This window comes from Chenopodium quinoa, unplaced genomic scaffold (genome assembly GCF_001683475.1).
Source record: "Chenopodium quinoa cultivar QQ74 unplaced genomic scaffold, ASM168347v1, whole genome shotgun sequence".
In the NCBI taxonomy this organism is placed as follows: Eukaryota; Viridiplantae; Streptophyta; class Magnoliopsida; order Caryophyllales; family Amaranthaceae; genus Chenopodium; species Chenopodium quinoa.
Window position 1 is genome coordinate 863,904 of NW_018743514.1, and position 21,807 is coordinate 885,710.

Sequence of the window (21,807 nt, forward strand, 5' to 3'; positions counted from 1 at the left end):
TTTGATGATCAAACTATTTACCTTATTTCCTTATTTCTTAATCACCATAAACTAAACCTTCCTTAATTCTTAAACTCTATTTTCCAAGTAATCCCTTAAACTAAATTTAACACAATTTTTCCTACAAAATCTTGCCTTATTTCTTTCATTCATGAGCCTATAAATACCCTCTCATAGTTCTTATTTCACTCTCTCTCCTCCTCCAAAATTCTCTGTTCTCTCTCCTCCTCCAAAGAAAACCTTCTGCCGAAAACCTAGGTGCTCGCCAGAGATCCGGCGCCGCAGCCATTTCTCTGGCGAGGTTCCTCCCTTCTCTCTTCTTTTAATCTGCGAGGGTCACTAGCGAGCGAGGCTCTGTCCTCCTTTATTGTTTCCTCTCCTCGTTCTGCTCTGAGGCGACTTCAAACTTAGAGCCACCGAGCTTTGGCGCCGCGGCCTCCTCGTCTTCTTCCCCCCTCCTCTGTCTTCTTTTTCTCTTGTATTCTGTTTCTCTTCCCCTTTATTTTCTTTTCCCCGTCTTGGGTTTGGTGGTTTCCTCACACCGTTATCTTCTTTCTTCTTGGGGATTTTAATCCTTTTGGAGGTGTTTGTGAGAGCCTATTCTAAGTTTTGAAGGTTCTGAGGGGAGTGGTTAGATCGTCCACCTTCGTCGCCGTTTCCCACATTTGTGTGGAAGGTTTGTGTTCGTTCAAAGGGTCTCTCCGTCGGTGAAACATGGCCTAAGGACTAGGCCTAACGCCGCCGTCATAAAGGTCATCGGTAATTTTGACTGTGACGGATACGGTAAAGTTAGGGTTAGGGTTTCGTGGGTCCTTGCGCTGGAGGGCTAGGTCTAACGTCGCCGTCAAGAGTAGTTAGCGACGGAAACGATGAAGTTAGGGCTAGGGTTTCGAAGTTCCTAGTGAAAGTGGTTTCGGATTTTCGGTTTGGACAATGCTCTCCTCTGGTTTGTTCCCTTTCTTAAGTATGTTTGTTCTTAGTATTTATCAGAGTTTACTTGCCTTAGTTTTTGTTACGGTATGTTTTAGCCCCCTTTGGTTGTTTTCCGGGCTATTTAGTTGTTTTGACTATAGTATTTTGGATGGTTGTGTGCAGTGGGAGTTAAGATCCTTTGTTAAGGACTATGGTGTGGTTATTGTGGTAAGAGAGGTTACAGATGCGGTTGTTGGGGGTTTGAACAAGAAGTTGACCTAGGCAAGGTGAAGTGTGTACGTTGTTGGAGTGGTATGGGTTTGGTTTCTTTTCCCTCGGATGTAATGATTTTTTTTGTCATTACTCCTGATTCTTATTATCTGAAGCAAGCGCCCAAACTTTGTTTTGGGGTTTCTCAAGCCTTGACATTGTCAAAGCTTTCTTGCCATCAAGGAAAGCTATTGATTTGAAGGTCACTAGTTCAAGTGACCTGTTTGATGACCATACTTGGTGGTGAGTTGATCCCGCCATGTAAGGATTTTCTAGCCATGGTCAAATAGTTTCGATCCTCTCCATTGCTCTCTTCATGGAGTGTAGGATGTTTTTGCTCCTTGGTTTGTAAGGAGTCCCTAATCTGCGACTTATCTGGCCAATTCAAGTTTATTTTCGTCTTTAGTCTCAAAAGTTGTTGTAACGACTTTAGTGTTAAAAGCCATATTTTAAGTTTTAGTTCTTGTTCTGTAGGTTGTAAACTCTGATTTTATGAATACATTTGCTCTTGTAAAAAAAAAAAAAAAAAAAAAAAAAAACCCTCTCATACCTCTCATATTCTTCACACCAAAACTTAATTTTCTTCTTCTCTCTTATTCTTCTTTTCCCTAAACATTTTCCTATTTTTCTTCTCCTCTTTTCATACATAATCACCCCGTGTACCTTTTAAACCAATTTTCTAGAACTTTTGGTCGGTTTTGGGGTTTTTCTATTTCACGTAACATTGTTCCTCTTGAAAAATCCTTGAGTTTAGGCTCAAGAATCACCCAATTTGGAGTCATATTGAAGGAGTTATGGCCTCTGCAAGTTCTACCTATTCTTTCCAACGCAAATCTAATTCTCTTTAATCCTATTCCTTTATTTTCTTCATGGTTAGTTTCCTAAAATAAAAATACCTATTTCAAAGTTATAATTTTATATTAAAGTATTATTTTATTTAAAAGAGTTTTATAGTCCATGCACATTAGATTTGGGTTTATGTCTAAAGATGTTGTGATAACCTTATGGTTATGTTAATTGAATGGTGTATTTGTTATTAAACTTTGAAAGTTCAAAGTGTTGGTTGAGATTCAGATCAGGGTATGTTTAGGTGGCTACATACCTTCGAAAGTGATTGGTTTGAATAGCATGTTTCATATGATTTTATTGGTGATTCAATTAAATTGATTTGGATTATGATTTATAAAATAAATTAAAGTATATTAGGAGGAATTGGTATATGTTTTAATAATTATATTTGAAGGATTGATTTTAATATTATTTTTGAAATGGTTTGAATTACTTATCATGTTTAAATAAAGGAAATGATTTAAAAAGCTTGTTGAATTAAATAAAAGGTTTTGATATTGAAAGGAAGAGTTATTGATTTTTGAAAAGTTATTAGTATGAGATTTAATTCTCAAGTATTTAATTAATGATTGATTTTGAAAGCATGTTGAATTGAATAATAAGGAGTTCTTGAGTTAACCTATTATAAAGGTTGATTTATTAATTTAAAGAGGAATTATTGAATTATTTATTAAAGCTTAACAAGCATGATTATATTAATCCCACTATGCAAATTTTGATAAGACTTTGGACTTTGTATGACCGAGTCTTTCCCCTATGATAGCCTTTCAATATAAAGATACTAAATAGGGGTGTGTGCACAATTAGGAGAGGATTTGAGTTTTAAAAAGAGGGATTGATTTTATAAATCATTACTATATTGAATTATATTATTGAGTTGTTGGAATTGTTTTGAGAATCTTGAGTATTGGTTTTGAATTATGAGTTTGGAATAATTGGAATTTGTTTTAAAAGCATGTTTTCTAATAAATTGAGTTTACATTATCTTGCACTTATCATACTTAGCATATTTTGCTAATTCATATTTTCTATTTGTTTTGGTTCGCCCTGTTTATCTTAATGGTAAGCAGTGTTGACTATTTTCAGGTGGAGTCATGAATGAGCATATGAGAGTCCCGAGATTTGCTTCACCTAGTTTAGGAATGTTTGTTTTGTGTTTATTTTGAGTACTCATAACAATGTTACTATTTCTATAAGTATTAATAAAAGAAAGTTGAGTTTTCCGTGCAAGTTTTGTTATCGAGTTAAGTATTTTTGAGTAGCCTTGTGAATCAAGCGACGGTAATACGCCTAAGTCTATCTCTACGGTATAATTATACTTATTATACTAGTATTTTCGTAGAGGGAAATTTTGGGGTGTTACTCCCCTACCACGCTGGAAAACCCCCTAATAACCACCTTGATATACCAACCACGACCCCAAAAAATCTCCTACCACGTCGGGAAACCCTAGCCACTACAACACCCAAAACACCAACCACCAAAACACCCACCTCTACCCCCACCATGAAACCCCCTAGCCAACCCCAACACACCCACCTCTATCAACCTTTAACCACCAAAGCCCCACCATAACCGAAAAAATTCACCTGCACCCTCCCAAAAACAACTAACCTTAAAGATTTAAAATGAAAAAATCACCAATTTTAATATTATCAAATATGACTTTATATGGTCAAATTCGTTTATGAATACTTCAGATTTGAAATTTTTGCAATTAAATTTTACTTTTTAAACCTTAAATCAAAACTTTATAGTGGAGGTAAAACAAAAAAGGTGACAGAAGAGGGTGGCGGTGGCAGCTTAAAGCAAGTAGTGGCTTAGAGAGGACAGTAGCAGAAGAAAGGGAGTGGGGGCTGGGCGGTGGTGAGAGGCGCTTCATAAGACTTATGGGATAGATGTTGGTGGGAACATGATTACATGAGTGACAAGAGAAAGATTTGGTGAGTACCTAAATATAACCCAAAGAACACACTCCATCAATGGATATCACTTTCCTTTCACACCATATCCTTTCTTGATTCTATTATTCCCTTTAACCCTTTGTGAACCAATTGCCCCCTAAATAAAATACAAAAACAATAATAGAAATAACTTCTCATACATTGTATACGGTATGGTGTATTCAATGTACCTGATTTTTACTTACCTAAACTTATCGTATTTTATAAATATTAAACCTTATATATGTTTAGTTGTAAATCGGTCTTGGATAACCCTTATTAACCCTTATGAGAATGTATTTTTCCTAAATTTATCTTATCTTAACTTATAGGCATATTGACTTTTACTGCCACTAAAAGGCATCTTTTTTATTTTTACTACCTAGGTAAAATTTTATTTTATATTAATACTAGCAAAAACCTAAAAAAATAGATATTGCTACCAGTTAACGTCTTCCATTAGGGTTGCGTTTGTAGTCAACGAAAATCTTCTCTTAAGGTTTTAGGGATCATTTTGGCCCTTTAGGATCTAAATAGGGCACGAAATTGGAAAATAAATCGTATCAAGAAAGGTATAGATTTGCATTTCACAATTTTTTTGATGCAAAAATTGCTCATGTAAGGTTTGGGGGTTCTTTTTAGTTATTAAGGACCCAAATTGAGCTCGAAACAGGCCGAAAAATACAAAAATGTCTCATTTTGCATGTCGTTATTTTTTTGCCAATTTTGAAGTAAATTTGAATCCTTAACGACTAAAATTATCCTTAAAACCTTATTTTCAAAGAAGTAAATGGGAAAACCCCGAATATGGATTATTGAGTAAGAATTCTCCAACTACTGTTGACCGGGAAACCCCAAGAGGCGTATCAGTGCGATTTTCTGGCAAAAAAATAGTTACACGCAAATCGGTACATTTTTACACGCAAAACGAGACACATATGTTATTTCTTTGTCAATTATGAGCTCAATTTGGACCTTAAATAGCCAATATGATCCCAAAACCTTAATGGAACATTTTTTGACAAGCAAGAAAAAATAGTTGGAGAGTGGGTAACAAAAGGTTTTTTTTTATTTTTTTTATTTTGGGCTGGTAGTAAAGTAAATTAAAATTTTAAATAGGTAGAGAAAATTAAAGTGGGTTTTTAATGGTAGGTCAAAATTTCTTAACTTATATAAACTTATCAAACCTAAAGTATTCTTCTCATTACTTGTCTAAATTTATTAAAACTAAATTTATCTTATCAGAACTTATATAACCTTATTAATGTTATATAATATATGTATTTAGTGGATGTCCATTATACCCTTATGATAATTCTAGGATATTCTAGATATACTATGTTTATTATTCTACAAGGAAACCCTAATTGTATCACATGCATATATATATGTACTCCTACATCATTGATTAATAAGAATACCGATCTATTCTCTCCCCCACTTTTCCCTCTTTCTCTTTAATTTCATAACACATTATCAGCACCGTTGCCATCCGATGAGGAAAAAAAAAAGAAAAAAAAAAACTTAAAATCAGTCATAATTTATTGAGTAAACGGAGACAGAAAAAAACCTATACTATCCGATTAACTGGACGAAAATATGAGGGAAATCAATCATCATCAAGGTTAGTGTTTTGTATTTATTGGATTAATTAGTATGAAATTTATCATGAACTCATCACCCTTTTTGTGTTACGATTGAACAATATTCCGATTTTATATATGTTGTGTGGAGTTTTACTGATGCTTACTTTTATTAAAATTAATGATTAAATAATTTATCTTTGTATAATCTTCTTATATGCTTGAAGAATGCAATTTGATAACCCTACATCGAAGATGTTGCAAAATACTACAGCCTAACACTAAGTATTATCAGTTTATTCCCTATGATTCCATGATTATTATCTTGATTGTATGCTATTGATTTAGGATTTCATTGCTACCTTATTATCATAAAATATGCAGTATTATATAAGCATTATTAGATGATGGTGGATATATTAGTCAAAGTTTTTGATGTCTCGTATTATTTTTACTGATAGACTTGCTAAACAATAAATAAATTGTGTCATAATCAATGTCAGTCCTTCGTACCACTACTACACAACAAGCAACTCTGGTGAACCTATTAGTAAATAATTACATGAACTCATTTTTAAGGTTGTTATATTATGATGTTAAGTTCTGCTTTTCTTCAGTACGTAGTATTGAGACGCGGCTTGAAATATTCATATTAGTCATATGATGATTGATATTATTATTTGTGTTGTAGTATTTCAACTTGATTTTAATTGTTAGTGGTATTGGTTGCCTTTGAGATTAATGAAAAGTTGGGTATATATAGATCAGACTATTGAAGTAGAGTATCCATCATTATGCCCTTTTATAGGTTCAATGATATTCTTAGTAAGGAGCATTAGTTTTAAAGATTTAACATAAGTATAATTTTTGGTTTTCAATCTTACTTTTTTTTGTTTCAATCTTACTGGTAATGAAGAGTTAAAGTATTATACTAGTACAAACCAAGTTGTCTATAATAAGAGGAATTGCAAGTCACTAGAAGCATGACGTTAAATTAGGACCAATATATTTTGTTCAATTGTAAATATATGTTTAAAAATCATTTATTTGGATTATTTTTGTTGGATCAATCATTACAAGTCAAACTATATATGGCTGAATAATTTATTGAAGTAAAACAACCGTAAATAACTATCGTCATAATTATTTCACTAGCATTCTCTTTATAAAGCATTCTTATCTCCTAGCATTCTTTAGCTAGCTAGGTTTTTCTCTTTATAAAGTCTATATAAAGTATATATGCCACTTTTCTATTTCACTAGAAATAAACATTGTATTTTTCTAGGAGTATGTATATATTTGTGTTAGTTACAGTTTTAACTTTGTATCTATCTTGATTGAATCAAGTGATTACCATGTTAATATCGTTCTTGGTTGAAGATTGAATTCGATTGTATATATGTTACATATGCCTGCATGAAGTTGGATTATAAGAATGATGAGTAAATTGAACATGAAATACTCATACATGTGGACCTAAAGTTCGTTACTTAAATTTATGAAGGGTCCAAACCCTCATAGAAAAAGATAATAATATGAATATACGTATGACTCAGAAATTTTACTAGTATATGAAGTATGTTTCTTAAATAATCTACCATTACTAAAGTGATTCTATAAACTACACAATGTCGTGAGAAAGAACATACAAATGATCTGTTTTCCGATATTGAACCTTGGGTGAGAATTGATGATTCATAAATTACTAGATTTACTCACTCCATAAGTGAATGAGAGTTCATGTGATTGAAAGAAAGCATGTTTGCATGATGTTTTCGTGATTACAATTCATTGAAAAGCTCAATTAGAATTGCAAACATGATTACATATCAACTATTGGACCAAGAAATAATGTTTATGAGTTTATAAAATGCAACATAACATTGTGAGAAACTTTACATGATCAACGTTTTATTATGCCCATAAATATAAGAGATTTCGTTTTTTTAAGATGAATGTAATTGGGCAAGAGGAACATGATTAAGTGTTCTATAAGTATAATTTTATCTAAGCATATTTTTGGTAAAAGGAACACGTTACTTGATACATGACATTGCCAATAGAAGTTATGGCTTAAAAGGTGTAGGGATTTTAAAGGTTGTTGGATTGATTCCATACCCCGGTATGCAAGGATTAGGGGGAGATTGTAAGTAATCCTTGCACATATATAATAAAATATATTGATGGTTAGTTTGATACATACATTAACTTAAATATCAACGATTTATCTAATAGATGTAGCCACATGTTAATTATTTATTTTAAAATGATATCATCCTGAAGATGGATATAAATAAATGTCAGATCATATATATATACTAGTTGTAAATGCTCCAATTAAAATTAATGTCCCATAAGGACAACATCAATTATTGATGAACCTATAGCACACTTGAAGCATGATAGATCAATAAGTTTTAGAGATAATTAAGTATCTTCGAAAAGAAAAGGAGCCACTATTCACAATAACAAATTTAAGGAAGTGATAAATTTCATTACATTTCTAGAAGAAATATTTTTCATTAATATTCTTATGTTCCATGATTATATAAAAGACTCCAGAAGAGTATGAAATATCCAACAAGCTAAGATTAACATTTATCAAGTTATAGTCAAAACTCCAGCAGAGTATGAGTAATTATTGGATAAAATATTAGTTGATTGTCTTGCCAATTGTATAAAGAAACACATGTTGGTGTTCTAATATCACATCATATTCATGGCCATGCATAAAGTAAGTTTAATAAAGTAAGTTTAAGTGATCACTAGTGTTGGAAAAATGACACTTTCTCAATGTTAGATATATGAAATGAATTAAATGGAAAGACTTAACATTAAGATTGAGCTATAATAATTTTGTGTTGATGAAAATTTCAAGAGTTAATAGGTTTTGATTTTTATATATACAAAAGAGTAGTAAGTGACCAGGAGTTCACCAAAATAACTTATATATTATTGTCAAGTATTAGGTGACTAGAAGCTCACCAAATACACTATTTAATTCTTCAAAGATCCAGAACATCACCACCTAGTAGAATTACAAGCAAGTGATTTACGCTTGTATACCAATTCTTTTTATTGGGGCTATTATATGTCAGCACATCAGAAAGAGGAGAAGAAGGAAAAACGTACAACTGCACAACACATGTCTCCCCATTGACATTGATCTCCATAAGAGAACATATTATGGAAATTGTAATAATAAATCCACATGCAATGTAAAGTTAATGAAGAAATGATTCTTCATTGAAATTCTTCTCAAGAAGAGATAAATGTTATTTAATACAGATCTTCTGAGAGATAAATTTTGATTGTGATCCTCGCAATGAAATGAATTTTAATGCAAATTTATATACTAAGTTGGTATAGAATTAGACGCCCCTATAAATGAGTTATTTTACCAATTAACTTAGGGGGAGAAGAATCACCAAAAGTTGGAAAATCGAAAAGAATTTGATGATCCCTATAATGGTAGTTTGAAAAGTTATAAGCCAACTTTTGTCTATATATTATCAAGATATGTTGCACATTTATGATTTGATTTGCATTCAGTTATGACTCATGTTACATAGCATTTAAGATACTTTTTGGTCATATATGTATATACATTGAGATAAAATCTTGCCATTTATACTTAAATCACTACACCTGAAGTGTGGGTTGTATGATCGGTTCCAAAAATAAAGATATGATATGTGCAAGATAGTGCAGTTAACACTTTTAATATTGTAATAGTATATAAATACCATAGTGTATGAAATACCCCAAAAGTGGTACAGATATCTGAATTATTACAATAGATGGCCTATGATGTAAGAAGAGTTATGATGGTACCAATGAGAAACGTATTCAGATATCAATGTCAAAATAGCATGCAAATTAAAATTGTACCTTGAGGAATTATATGATGATACCGGTATATGATGGAACCGATAAATAATACATATACATGATAGAATGGACTAGTGAATAAGGGATCTAAAATATGTGTCCATTTTTATGTCGACATGAAACTAAGATAATAAATCAAAAAAATTTCTTGGACTAGTAGTCCAATTAGAAAATGGATTTCTGAAATCCACACTATACAGTGATTGCATTTTTGAGTCTTTTATTTATGTGCATGTTTGAGTTTTAAATTTATGAATTACTCGTTGTATGTATAGGATGTAATTTGATGCATTACTCATTATATATATATATATATATATATATATATATATATATATATATATATATATTGTTTAATGTGTTATCATGAATTCTACATCTCATATTCCATGCATTAGTTCTATACAACAATTGTGTTATATGTGAATGTTTATGGTGTGACGAGTTTATAATTATGATAAAGGCTTACAAGAAGAAATTTATACTCCGATGGGCTTATAATTGTGATGAAAGTTAATATGATGACGATCCAATAGCATGTTATGAATCATGCATGAAAAGTTCCTGCATAACTTATATACAACGTATTCAAATATCCAGCCCTTCAAATTCTATATTCTGAAAAATGACAATGTTGATATTGTTATCAAACTGATGGAGAGTATTGGTGACTAAGTTATTGAAATATCAGCCTGAAGTTTAACCAAGTGAGAGTTAATCGATTTTGTACACATTGGAGAACTCTTGTATAAAATGCAAAATGTCTAAAGAAGAATAGTAATGAGATATATTATAGTAAGAATCATTTTCTTATGGTCCAGAAGAACCATGAGTAAAGTATATAATAATACTTATGTTATATTATTACTAATTCATATAAACTTAGATAATTATATCTAGGTATCACGAGTTGCCATAAATTATTATCAATATTTGATTATCAATAGCTACTTTTACAACCTCCAGAAGTAGGCATAATTTTGATGGTAAGGAAACTTAAAACAAAAATGTCATAAAAGATAGTGGTAAACGCAACATAGGTATTGTTCTCACAAGTATGGATAAATGAAGATGCTTTACAATGAAGATTCAAGTTTGATCAGGGAAGATCAACTATCAAGGAATGTTATTCAGCTACAAGTTTGAAGTTACTAAGGCATTGGATTCATTACATTGGAAGATCTCAAGTTATGCATTCATCAGGGGGAGAAAATACACGCTGCACTCTTTTTCCCTTAACCATGGTTTTGTCCCACATTGGGTTTTCCCGGTAAGGTTTTTAACGAGGCAACATGTCAAGGCATATTATGAAAGTGTTGTACTCTTTTTCCTTCACTAGGTTTTTATCCCATCGGGTTTTTCCTAGTAAGGTTTTAACGAGGCACACTATTTGATAATGGTCATCCAATGGGGAGTGTTATATAATATATGTATTTAGTAGATGTCCATTATACCCTTATGATAATTCTAGGATATTCTAGATATACTATGTTTATTATTCTACTAGGAAACCCTAATTTTATCACATGCAAATATATATATGTACTCCTACATAATTGATTAATAAGAGTACCGATCTATTCTCTCCCCCGCTTTTCCCTCTTTCTCTTTGATTTCATAACAATTAAGCCTTATTTGAACTTATTTTTCCTGAAATATAAGTGAAAATAAGGGGAACAAAATAAGCAATTGATCCACATAGATAAATGAAAACAACATAATAAGTTTCTCTTAACACAAGTGCATTATACTTAATTTGTTTTCAAAATTGTCGTGGTTTGACTTTTGACACTAATATATTCACAAATTTTATTTGACTAATTTTTGTGAATTATACTTACGATAAAACTTAGTTATGTGCAGTTGGATCTTATTAGAATCATCTCAAAATATATATTTATAATATCAACACTACTTAAAAGCTAAGAATTTTTAGTAGCCAATAACTACGAAATCAATCATTTGAATACTCAATTATGAACAGGGGTGAGAAAAATCCTTGGGCAGGGGATGATTGGAATTCTAATTCCAAAAAATATAGGCAAGTGTAAATTAAACAAAGTTGAGTGTTACAAAGAAAATGTTAGTTAACTTCATACTAAAATTTACAGCAATCTCCATTCTATATAAACTACTAAAACTATGAAGTGCAAAAGAAAATCGCATATGAGGTATCCTAAATATAAGACATTACAAAATATAATTTATATTGAAAGATTTAAAAATAATAATTTCTAATAAATCTATGATTATTATGCTTTACACAAATTGATAAATCGGGTGAAATGTCTAACCCAAATATAATACCCAATAATTCCTAATGATTTTTTTAAAATTATACTTTTTTTAATTATGAAGGTAAGGGGATTTGAATTCAGGATAATTTAGATGATTATAAACATTTTTACCAATTTTCTTTTTTGCACTATGACAACTAGCTCATTGCATCATTTAGGTAACATAAATGGCTTTATATACAAAAATTATTATAAAAAAAAAGTAGAAAGCCACTGGGCCGTGGAGGTTGGACCTCCACCTGCCCTCTAGCTTTGCCCCTAGTTTGTCCATATACAAATGAAATAAAATTATTTATTTTAAAGATTCAGGTATAGAGATATTATTGTTATGAGTTATATAGCTATACACTTTATCAGCCCGTTCCTGATAATTTTATGGGCCCTAAGCATAATGTAAAAGAGGGTCCTATACATAACCAAATTTTTTATTGACGCAATAGATTTTAATAGATGACAAATAAAAATAACTTATTTCATTTAAATAATACATACTCCAAGAAAAATTAAAGAGGAATAGTTATATTACCTTTGTCTAATTGGCAACTAAAGAAAAAATCAAGTTGTATAAGACATAAAATTCATCGGAGTAATTTGTGATAGAGAATTAATTTTGCTGCTATTTATTTTGCTAATTATTTTAACCATTGCAATGATATTAATTAGCCAAATATAGTGGGCTTAAATTTGGGTAATTAGACAAGATTTGAAGCGTGGTAATTGAAAATTATGTATTTTGGGAATTGTTAATCATGGAAACTGGAGTAAGAGTACATGAAGAGCTTAGGAAACATTGTAAATTCCACCTAATTAAATGATATGAGAGCTAAATAATAAATGCTAATTTTTTTTTTCTTAATTAAATTGTTAGAGGGTATCTAATACCGTTCAACATATATATAAGTATTAAGTATGCATTGTGTTGCACAAGTAAAACTAAGCCCATGGGTCGTTTGATTCGCAGTAATAATCAAAAGGAATGGGATTCCATGGGAATCATTCCCTTTGTTGCTTTTTTTTCCATTTCTATCATTCCCTTTCCCCTTTGATTACCCAAAAACCTTCTACTCCCATTCCCCACCCCTTTCCCCAACCACCACCATACCTACATCAGCCACCCTCACCCACTTCTCGCCAGAACTTCGCCGCCCCTCACCGGAATGTCGTCGCCATCCCCCGACCCTCGCCGCCCCTCCTCTCACCGGAAAATCATTCCCTCACCCACGCGTAACCCTCCCCTCCACTTAGATCCGTCGACCGCCTCTCCCCCACCCCTCGCCGCACCAACTCTAGCCACGTCATCACTCACCGCCTCTCCCCCACCCCTCGCTGCACCTCCCCTCCCTTCATCAGCCATCCTCACTCTCGAAACCCACCATCGAAAAACCTGAAAAACCTAAAAAAAAAACCCATCTCCCTCACTGTAAAACGGCCGACCGGCCCTCCCCCACCATTGAAACCCTAGGCGCTAGGGTTTCGAGGGTGGGGGAGGGCCAGCCGATGGGTTTTACGGTGAGTGAGGCTACATTCTAGGGTTATTCTAGGCTAAGGGAGTTTTTGGGGGACGGATGAGCTGCGCAGGGGTAGGGGAGGGCTGGCGTAGGGCGGCGAATGGTGGGGGAGGTGCGGTGAGTGGTTTGGTGGATGGATGGTGGCCGGAAAAGGTGGAAAGTTAATGAATTAGGTGGTTGTGTGGTGCTGGGACTAGTGGGATTTGTTTCCCTTTATTATTAAAATAAACAACATAGCAAATTTCAAGAGTTTCATTCTATTCTCCTTCATACCCTTTTCCTATTCCATTCTGATTCCACATTGCGAACCAAACGACCCCTAAATCTAAATGGTATTTTATATATATAGGGTCGGGATCTGGTGAGAACAACCTCCTATGTGGGAACTCAATCCAACAGCTGAGATTGTTCCACTAATAATGGCAATAATGTAATTATGAAAATAAACAAATCAGCCCCAAATCCCGTATAATTTTATATACTCCTCTTTCTCTCTCTTCAAAGCTTGAAGGTGGGATTTGATTTCTCTTATTCTTCTTCGCTGCTGCATAATTTCAAGTAGTATTTGATTTCTCTTATCCGAATTTCTCTTAATTTGATTTTAATTTTGATAATTTCAATTGAATTCCCAAACTTCTTGTTCTGATTTTTGTAATTTTGATAATTTCAAATAATCTTCTTCCAATTTTGATAAGTTCAATCATAATTTCGATTTTACCGACCTCACTTGCCTTGCTCGTGAATCTCAATGTAAGTTTCCGGAATTTGATGAATTTTCATTTAACAATTTTAATTTTTTGTGGATCTAGTTTTCGAATTTGTTACGGTGAATGAAATTGAAGCATTATTTGAGTTATTCAAAGAATGGAGTTGTATAATCATTGACAATGGCTTCATTTTTATCCGAATTAAATTCAGTACTATATTTATGATCAGAATATTCATTACAATGTTCTTATTATGTTCTTATTTAAGAATGATGTTATTATGCTCCTATGTTATTAGGTTCTTGTTTGCAATCAAATTTAAGATGAGCAAATAAATTGAAAATGAGCAAACCTAAATATGTGTAATAATATAGAAAAAATATAATGAGCATGGCTTCTCTCAACTTACAAGCTGTCAGCCACTTGAAATTCTAATAATAAGCCAATTACAAAGTACTATTGCCAGTTTTGGTGCTATATTTGGTGCTTTATTATAGATGTACTACTGTCGGTTTCTATTGCTATGATTTCATATGGATATATTGCAAATACCTATAATCTTTGTTTTTGCATTCATGTTTAATAGTAGTGATTAAAGACTGTAGTTGATGGAGGTGGTATAGGCAGTCATGTTCAATGGTATTTGATATAGTGATATCATTGTTGCATCTTGTTGCTGTTGCTAGGATAGTTTGTTTTGTTGGGGTTGTGCTTCCTAAATAATTATTTGCTCATTTCACAAATGAGCATTGAGTTATTTGCTCATTTGATAAATGAGCATTCGATTATTTGTTCATTTCCTAAATATGTGAAATAATATGGAAAAAATATAATGAATAAACATAATTAAAATGAGCAAATATCAAAAAAAATTAGCAAATACAAAAATGAGAAAATGAGAAAAATCAGCTAGTGATGGTAGGGTGCAGGGAACAGTGGCGGTGTCATGGGAATGAGAGTGACACAGGTGGTTGTGGTGATGCTGCTGGTTGTGGTAGGGTGCAGAGGCAGAGAAAGGAGATAGAGTTTGGTGGTCGTGGTGATGGTATGGTGTAAAGAAGATGGTGAGAAATGACAAAAAACAGATATATCATAATCAGATAAATCAAATTGGGAACTCTTACATGTCATACTTTGTAGTATAGAGCATAGTCTACCCTCTGCTATTCAACCCCTTATTCTGCCCCCCTGCTAATGCTCCCTAACTGTTGCCACCCTTCTACTGCTCCCCCTCTTCTCTTATTTAGTTTTCTATTTTACTATGTTATTGACTTACTATATTTTCTACTTTATTATGATCTTAACTTTATTTTTGTAATATTCTGCAGAAATGATTAGCAACAACGAACAGTGTAATAGTGATTCTAGTGCGAATAGCAATGTGCCATTTACTCCTACAGTAGTAGTTACTCCTAAAGTAGCACCTTTGTTAACTCCTGGAGGAACAAAAGAATGGATTCCATTATGCTCTGATGAGTTAAAACCAGCTTTAGGGATGAAGTTTAATAACGTTGATGAGGGTCTTGCATTTTATAAAGCTTATGCATATGCTGCGGGATTCAACACAAGGAAGTCTACTAGCAGAACGGAAAAAAGAAGCAAAAAATTGACATTGCAATATATATTATGCAATAAAGAGGGTTACAAAGAGAAGAGAAAGCCTAATGTTGAGATAAATTTAGATGACAAAGAAGAAGAAAACAATGAAAAAAAGGCTTCAATCACAAGGAAGAGACTAGTCACCCGTGTTGGATGCAAAGCACATGTGGTACTAAAGCATTGTGATGATGACAAATACATGGTGACACAATTCCATGAGGGACATACGCATCCACTTTATACACCTAGCTGCAATCTATTTCAAAAAGAGGGGAGAAAAATGAACATTTTGCACAAAAAAATAATTGTGAATAATTCTAAGGTAACACTTTCAAAACTTTTGTATTTATATAAATTTTTTTGTTCTAAATAGACACTCTTATGTTTCATGAATTCTCTATATGTTTTAATAAAAGTTGTTTGTTCATTTGAAAAATGAGAATTAAATTGTTTGCTCATTTGACAAACTGTTTTGTTCTTTAAATAGGTGAATATTGGTCCCGTTACAACTTTTCGAATGATGAAGGAAATTGTTGGAGGATATGATAACATTGGTGCATCTAAGCAAGATTTCAAAAAATTTCATAGAGATTTAAAAGCATACATTCAAGGAAGCGATGCTCAGATGTTCGTGAATAATTTTACCAACAAAAAGCTAATGTGGAATGCTTTTTTCTTTGATTTTGAGATGGATGAAGATTATTGCCTTTGTAGAGCACTGTGGGCAGACCCCCTTTGTAAAAAGAGTTCTGCTCTATTTGGTGATATGGTATCCTTTGATACCACATACCAAACCAATAGGTAATATATAATCACAATTCATTTCTATGTTATAACTATAGCTTAACTAAATGACTTTGTTTTAAATGAACTCAACATAATTGTTTGCTTATTTCAATGTGAAAAGTAAATATCCCCATAAGTTTAATTTTCTTTAATAAGAGTATGTATATGGGCATTGAGTTGCATGTTCATTTGACAAATGAGCATTGAATTATTTTGTCATTTGACAAATGACCAAAGAATTGTTTGCTTATTTCACAAATGAGCATTGAGTTATATGCTCATTTGACAAGTGAGCATTCAATTGTTTGCTCATTTGACAAAAGAGCAAAAAATTGTTTGTTTATTTCACAAATAAGCATTTAGTTATTTGCTCATTTCACAAATGAGCATTGAGTTATTTGCTCATTTCACAAATGAGCATTCAATTATTTGCTCATTTGACAAATGAGCATTCAATAATTTGCTCATTTGACAAAAGAGCAAAGAATTGTTTGTTTATTTCACAAATGAGCATTAAATTATTTACTCATTTAAAATTTAATCTGTATGTATAAACAGGTACAACATGGTGTTTACTCCATTTACAGGGGTTGACCATCATAAGAGTTGCATTACTTTTGCTGCTGGTTTCATAGCAAAGGAAGATTTTGTGTTATTTGAGTGGTTGTTCAGATCATTTCTCAAGGCAATGGGTGGGAATGAACCTAATTGTATGATCACGAATCAGGATCCTACAATGAAAATAGCTGTTAAAAGTGTGTTTAAGAAGACTAAACATCGGTTCTGTATGTGGCACATAATGAAAAAGTTACCAGATAAGGTGGAGAAATCAATCATGCAAGAAGAAACTGGTTTCCTAAAAAAAATATGTGCTTGCGTTTGGCATCTTGAAATTGAACGCGCTGAGTTTGAAGAAAAGTGGAACAAGGTGATGGTTGAATACCACTTGGAAGATCATGAGTGGTTAGGTTATATGTACAATATAAGGGACAAGTGGATTCCAGCATATTTCAGTGATGTGTTCCTTGGAGGAATAATGCGTACAACATCAAGATCTGAAAGTGGAAACAACTTTTTCTACTCCTTTATCAATCCTCATGTGTCACTTGTTGAGTTTTACTTGAGATATGAAGCTGCAATTGATACCCAGAGACAGACTCAAGGTCAGAATGATAATGATTCAAAGCACAAATATCATGAGTGCAAAACACCACTAGGGATAGAAAAGCATGCCTCACATTTATATACTAACTCTGTCTTTTATGAATATCAATATGAGGTTGAAATTTCTTGTTTTTCTTGTGGTGTTGATGAATTGAAGAAAGAAAATGGATTGGAAGTTGCAAAAGTAAGTAAAGGAAATCAATTAGAACATTTGATGTTGTGTTTAATCCAACTAACTATGACACCACATGTTCTTGCAAGCTATTTTATAGACAAGGTATTCCATGTAGACATATGATTTGGGTTTGGAAAGCAAAAAGGTTTGAAACCATACCTGAGCAATATATGCTACACAGATGGACTACTATGACACTAAAAAAACCAATTTTTGACTTGGGTGGAAACCTGTTGGAGCAATGTGCTAATTTAATTGACAAGAAAAAATTGTTAAATGATTTATGGTCAGAGATACACACTTGTGTAAGATTGGCAGAAGGAAATGATGAAGATATTCAAGATCTTGTGATAAATCTTCAACGAATAAGAAAGGATTTGGAAGCTAAGAGGATTGCAAGAAATAATGAATCAACAGAAAGTACAAACAACAAAGCACAAGACATTGAGCTATTGATTGGAGCTAGTGTGCCAACTGAAATAATTGTCAAACCTCCAAAAATTTCAAAGAATAAAGGGACTGGAGTTCATGTATCAAATGAAGAGACTTCAAAAGAGAAAGGGGCTGAGATTGATGTGCCAAATGTTGAAACAAGAGGTAGAAGTGCAAAAAGGCTGAAGGGAGAAAAAGAAAAGGTTGTAGAACAAAACCAGAAAAAGAAGAGATTATGTAGAGGTTGTGGTGAATTGAGTCACCATGATATTAGAAATTGTCCAAAAAAAGTGTAATGATAACTTTATATAAATATAAGATTTAATATTTTTGGCACATCTCCTCATTATTTATTAAACATTTATAAAATTTGTGTTTTAAATTTTGTTAATATTTTGTTGATTTTATATTTCTTAACAGAATCAATTATTTACTCATTTGGAAAAATCAATTTTTTGCTCATTTAGCAAATGAGCAAATAGTTATTTGCTCATTTGTCAAATGAGCAAATACTTAGTTGCTTATTTAATAAATGAGAAAAAACTTGGTTGCTCATTTATCAATTGAGCAAATAGTTAGTTGCTCATTTGTCAAATGAGCAAATAGTTAGTTGCTCATTTGTCAAATAAGCAAAATTTATTTTTAATCATTCATTAAATAAACAAGCATTTCTTTGCTCATATGACAAATGAGCAAATTAATCTTTGCGCATTTGTCAAATGAGAAATTTGTTCTTTGTTTATTTTTCAAATGAGTTAATTATTCTTTGCTCATTTATCAAATGAGCAAATTGTTCTTTGTTCATTTTTGAAATGAGCAAAAACTTAGTTGCTCATTTGTCAATTGAGCAAATAGTTAGTTGCTCATTTGTCAAATGAGCAAAGAATAATTTGCTCTACCCTTGAGAAAATAATTGTTCTTTATTTATTTGCTCAAATAAGCAAATATTTATTTACTCATTTGTCAATTGAGCAAATAGTTCGTTGCTCATTTGTCAAATGAGCAAAGAATAATTTGCTCTACCCTTGAGCAAATAATTGTTCTTTGTTTATTTGCTCAAATAAGCAAATATTTATTTACTCATTTGTCAATTAAGAAAATAGTTCGTTGCTCATTTGTAAATCAACAAATAGTTCAAATAAACGGTAGGTATAAATGACAAAGTATTTAAGGTAAACACAAAATATCCAATTTAAATATAACCAACACAAAAGTCACCATAATCAAAAGTCACCATTTTTATATCATTCAAAAAATAACAATTTACAAGTTGATTAAATCATTGTTTCTCTAATTCCCTAAACTTAGAAAGCTATATCAACACATTAATCAACACTACACCAAGCAAAATATTGAGGTTACTCTAACAAGTAGCCTTTTCTTCTTAAGCTTTTTCTTCTTCACCCTTTTCTTCTTCAACTTTGTCTTCTTCACTCTTAACAGAAACTTTCTTCTGCCTTTTCTTCTTTTGAGGAATTTCTTTGACAGATTGAATTGTGTTTATTTCACTTGAAATTATTGCCAAGGTGTACTTCACACGAAGTTTTTCTATGATTATCACCTGTAAGAAATACAAAAGAAAAATTAAAACAAGAGAATTTTAAAAATATAAATGCATGAAGGAGGGTGAAGCACGAAGTAGAAAAATAGAATAAGTAATAAGAAACCCAAATTCTGATTCCTTTACAATTATTTTAAAAGAAAAGTAGCTTGAAATCTTGCTAATGAGCAATCAATTACTTGATATACAGCATACTTGATATGTAAGCCAAGACTATTTAAAGGTTCACTAGGTTCACTGAACTTTGGCTTAATTGCTTTACAGTTTATAGTCCAAGTTTCAGCCGAGTTGGAAAAGGAAGGTGGATGACTGGTGTGCAAGGTCACTCAGAACCATCTACTACTTATATTGGCCATAAACAGAATTCAATAAACAGAATTCACAAGAAGTCCAAGCACATGGAATCACTAATATAAGGAACTTGCAAAAAATGGTTAATGGCGATTGTTATCCAACTACTCTATCAATTGTGTCGTTTTATGAGCAAATATGTTCAAGCACAGAGATGCCAGTTTAAGCCTTATATCTAATCATATTAATTCAGTCAAATAATTGCTTGCTCATTTGAAAAATGAGCAAATTATTGGTTGCTCATTTGACAAATGAGCAAATTATTGGCTGCTCATTTGACAAATGAGCAATATTTATTTAAACTTCTATTTAAGAATAAAATAACTTGGCGGTGCATATAAACATACTAATATCCTTTTATTATCATGAATTTTCTTTATCATTCAAATTTTCACTTTACATGTCCATATTCCTATAAACTGAGAGAGTACTAGAAATTAACAAGTAAAAATTGTATGCCTTGTAGCCAACCTTTTTTAGGCTTGGCACACACAAAATTTAATCAAGTCCAGCAAACAAGTATCTAAGGACATTCCATATAAGATGAAAGACTTACATTATTCTTCTTCAAATCTGAAGGCCACTTTGACAAACCCATGTATGTTTCCATTATCCTCATCATTGCAATTCCACAGTGCAAATGATTAATATCTGTAGACTTCCAAGGAGAATCAATTGCAGCATGCTCCATGCGCTTGATATCGCTTGACAACAAAGAGCTCTGTACATTTCCTTCATATTGCATAAAATTGCAAAATGCACTTCTCTGAAAATAAACATGTCAAATGAGAAAAGATAATAGATATTTGTAAAATCTAATCATTTTACTGAAATAAGCAAACACAATGTTAATAGAAATTAACTTTTAAACCGTACCAAATGTTTTAAAAGCTGTGTGTGATCTCTGGAATCTTCACTATAATCAATAATCTCAATATTACCATGCTCTGTGGTAGTGTTGAAACATACCAAATAATATTGATCTCTTACGTAAACTAGGAAGAAGAAAAGTTGAATGTCCTTCTTTGGGACAACAGTTTGGCTGTATAACTTCTCAGCAACCTCACGAAACATAGCATTCCGATGACTAACAAAATCAATCTCATAATGAACAAGACACTCCTACATGTTTAAAAAAAATAAAATAAAAAATTAATACAACAGGAATACTGTAAAATACTTCAATAAAACAAAATAAATAAAGAATATGAACTTACAGTAGTAGTAAGATTAAAAAAGAAACAAGCAGGAGAACTTGAGTCTCTAAATTGCTCATTATAATTCAAAATACTACACCAAGCATTAATGATTTCTGAATCAATTTTAAGGTGAGTATAAAGCTTATCAAGTTGAAATCTCATGATTTCAACATCATCCTCTCCATTAACTTTGGATAAAAATACTAGATCACTGCATAAAGGAATTAAGAAAGTTAATATCACTAAAGCAAATGTGAATTAGTGTACAAGATAGCAAATTCTATAATAATAAAAATACTTACAAACGATTTTTATCATCATCAAACAGAGCTTCCAAGACACTTTTCTAAACTTCAGATAATGTAGAGTAAATGTTGATAATTCGTGTCTTAAAAGGTGATCTAAGAAGCATTGATGGTTGAACTTTACGCTTCTTTAAAACAAGAACATCAGCAGCACCTACAGCACAAGGAACATCAGCATCAGCAGCAACTGAAGGTCGTACAGGAACATCAGCATCAGCAGCAACTGAAGGTCGTACAGGAACATCAGCATCAGCAGCTACTAAAGGTTGTACAAT

At 32.2% G+C, this 21,807-nt stretch overlaps 1 protein-coding gene across 1 annotated transcript; it reads right to left on the reverse strand.

Moving 5' to 3' along the window:
- Positions 1-19,336: 19,336 nt before the first annotated feature.
- On the reverse strand, positions 19,337-21,654 carry LOC110739861. Its single transcript, XM_021920341.1, has 5 exons — positions 21,530-21,654; positions 21,246-21,438; positions 20,905-21,150; positions 20,585-20,794; positions 19,337-19,677 (listed from the first exon to the last, which is right to left on the reverse strand). The coding sequence occupies exons 2-5, from the start codon at positions 21,387-21,389 to the stop codon at positions 19,501-19,503; spliced, it is 777 nt and encodes a 258-aa protein (XP_021776033.1). The 5' UTR covers positions 21,390-21,438; positions 21,530-21,654; the 3' UTR covers positions 19,337-19,500.
- Between the last annotated feature and the right edge of the window lie 153 nt (positions 21,655-21,807).

Coding starts and splice junctions, on each gene's coding strand:
- LOC110739861 (XM_021920341.1), bottom strand. CDS start 21,389: ATGAGATTTCAACTTGATAAGCTTTATACTCACCTTAAAATTGATTCA. Junction 21,151..21,245: donor TTTTTAATCTTACTACTACT/GTAAGTTCATAT, acceptor TTAAACATGTAG/GAGTGTCTTGTTCATTATGA. Junction 19,678..20,584: donor CAGATTTGAAGAAGAATAAT/GTAAGTCTTTCA, acceptor TATTTCTTACAG/GTGATAATCATAGAAAAACT.